This window comes from Phytophthora parasitica, assembly GCF_000247585.1.
Source record: "Phytophthora parasitica INRA-310 unplaced genomic scaffold supercont2.63, whole genome shotgun sequence".
NCBI classification, from domain to species: domain Eukaryota; phylum Oomycota; class Peronosporomycetes; order Peronosporales; family Peronosporaceae; genus Phytophthora; species Phytophthora nicotianae.
The window spans coordinates 1-2,461 of NW_008649049.1; the positions used below are offsets into that span (position 1 = coordinate 1).

The following is a 2,461-nucleotide window of genomic DNA, read 5'->3' on the forward strand; positions in this document are numbered from 1 at the left end:
TCGAAAGTTCTACAAGGTTCGTTGTCGTTCAGCGAATACCAATAGAGCGCATAAGCAGTTCAGAACGAAACGAAATTCTGAGAAATATCTGAGAATTTCTGATGATTTTTTTTGCTAGTTTTGTTTCCGTCTCGTATCTGGCGACGACAACTTTCGTCCTGCTTTTCGCTACGAAACGGAAACAGAGAGACAATCAGTGGACCAAATCACAACCATGGCGTCGGACAGCGACGAAGATCTCCTCTCGCTCCGGCGCGCAGCGCGAGAGATGCTGGACATGGCACGCCTTAAGCGCCTTCACCTTCATGGGGATTGGGAGAGGGCGTCAAGGCTGCGACTCCAAGGGCTTTCGCTGCTTTATGATGCTTCTCGGCGGTTCTCCATTCCCCGCGTTCGATTTGACATAGAAGATTTCACGGATGACACATGCCTAACTTTCTACCGTTTTACCCACGCGCAATTGCACCGACTACAAGATTGCTTTGGACTGCCGGACGTCATCCGCACGGGATCACATTCACGAACCTGCTGCAGTGGCCTCGAGGGGCTGTGTATTACTCTGCACCGCCTTTCGTATCCTAATCGGTGGTTAGAGCTCTCAAGAATCTACGGACGATGGCCCAGCGCATTGAGTAGTATTTTTACTTTGTTGTAGGGAGTATAAGCGAGAGGTGCAACGCATTGTTAGAGGGGAATTTGGATTTAGCTAGTTCGCGGCTACACGAATTTGCTCAAGCGATCTATGACCAAGGAGGCGAGCTGGACCGTGTGTGGGGCTTTGTCGACGGGATTGTGCGGGGAATTTGTCGGCCAGCTGGAGCACATGCGCAGCGCAGTGTGTATAATGGCCACAAGAGGAAGCACGCTTTAAAGTTCCAGACCGTCGTCACTCCAGACGGCATGATATTCCATCTCTTCGGTCCGGTGGAAGGCTGCCGTCACGATATCGTGCTGCTGCGAAAGCCGGAGCTTGGTAATCGCATCAGAGGTGACGAACGCTTTCGTGGCCTTTTCATATACGGGGACCAAGCTTATGGGCGCACGGATGTTTTTGTCTCGCCCTTCAAAGGGGCGTTGACTCCAGCTCAAGCAGTAATCAATTCTTCCATGCCGGAGGTGAGGACGACGGTGGAGTGGAGCTACGGACAGGTGGTCAATTATTGGGGTGGGGTGGACTTTAAACGCAAAAAAATGTGTCTTGGTGGAGTTCCAGTTGCGACGTTGTACAAGATAGCGGTGGTGCTAACAAATTGCATAACGATTGTTCGAGGCGGCAACAACAACAGCAGATATTTTGGCGTGGAACCCCCTTCACTACAGGAGTATTTTACGATTGAGTAGACTAAATAATACTCTACCATTCAGCCACAATCCCTTCTAGCTCAGTCGCTCTGTTTAGTTATAGCAACAGCTAAAAGCTTCAGTATCGACTCTATTTGCGTGGCGTGGCGCTGCATCTGCTCGCGCAATAAATCGTGCTGGCGACGCTGTTGTTCCAGCTCGTCGCGGCGGAGTTGCAGTTCCTCTCGCTGAAGTTCCACCTTTTGCTTTTCAATTTTTCTACGCTCGGTTGCCTCCTCTTGCTTGCTCTCAAGCAGTGTCGAGAGGCGACGGCGTTTTGGCTTGGCAGATTTTTCATCCGTTGTGTCTATTCGCTTTGAAACTCTTAAGGTCAAGTTAATCACATAAGAACTATTTTGCAGTAATGGATAATACATACCTCTCCTCAGCAGCCTGCATCAATTTCTGGCCAGCCGTCTCGAGGATCTGCGTCTTCGACTCTGCGTCGATTTTGTTGAGCTCTGTGCTAGTCGATGCTGCGTCCTTCAGTTTCTGAAGCTGCTCGAGGACGCCGTCATCATCGGTGTGCACTTCGCTGCGACCACTAGCGCCTTCGTTGCGTTTCTTGCGTACTGTGTACTTGCGGAGGAGAAGGCTGGTGCGATCTCGGCAGGCACGAAAGCTAAAACTCATCTTCAGATTCTGGTTCACTCGCATCGCTACTCCCTTCCATACCGCTGTCACTGCGGTGCGACTAACGGCAAACGGGGGTGTTGCTAGCACCTCGGTCAACAAAGTTTTGTCTATAACTCCGTTAAAGCTAGAGCGTATCTCGGGCGCAGCAACCTCCTCGCACTTTGTTCCTCGCTCTCTGAAACGAATGCTTGCAGCGGCAAATCTGTTTCTGTGCCCAGCATTGGCGGATCATCCTGGCCAAGCTGGATTGGCGACTCGTCTTGGCTGAGCCGGAGCGAAGAAGCAGCAGCGTCAGCGGCATCGTCGCCGAACAAGTCGCCGGAGACAAAATAGTATTATCACACAGCAGTATGCAGCCAACACAAAGAGTGTCTGCATGCCACACAGATGTGCCACATCATGTGGGCCTTGTCGCACGTGCGCGTGCACATGTGTGACACATCTGTGCGGCACAGACAGTAGGACGTACCCACGGACCATCCAT

General features: G+C 51.5%; 2 protein-coding genes across 2 annotated transcripts; one reads left to right on the top strand and one right to left on the bottom strand.

Moving 5' to 3' along the window:
• Positions 1–214: 214 nt before the first annotated feature.
• Positions 215–1,341, top strand: PPTG_17081 (hypothetical protein; the record flags this gene model as incomplete). The annotated part of the gene is made up of 2 exons (XM_008914695.1): positions 215–551; positions 656–1,341. The coding sequence occupies 2 exons, from the start codon at positions 215–217 to the stop codon at positions 1,339–1,341; spliced, it is 1,023 nt and encodes a 340-aa protein (XP_008912943.1).
• Positions 1,342–1,648: 307 nt separating this feature from the next.
• PPTG_17082 (hypothetical protein) lies at positions 1,649–1,998 on the bottom strand (the record flags this gene model as incomplete). Its single annotated transcript, XM_008914696.1, has 2 exons — positions 1,649–1,655; positions 1,721–1,998. The coding sequence occupies 2 exons, from the start codon at positions 1,996–1,998 to the stop codon at positions 1,649–1,651; spliced, it is 285 nt and encodes a 94-aa protein (XP_008912944.1).
• Positions 1,999–2,461: the final 463 nt, after the last annotated feature.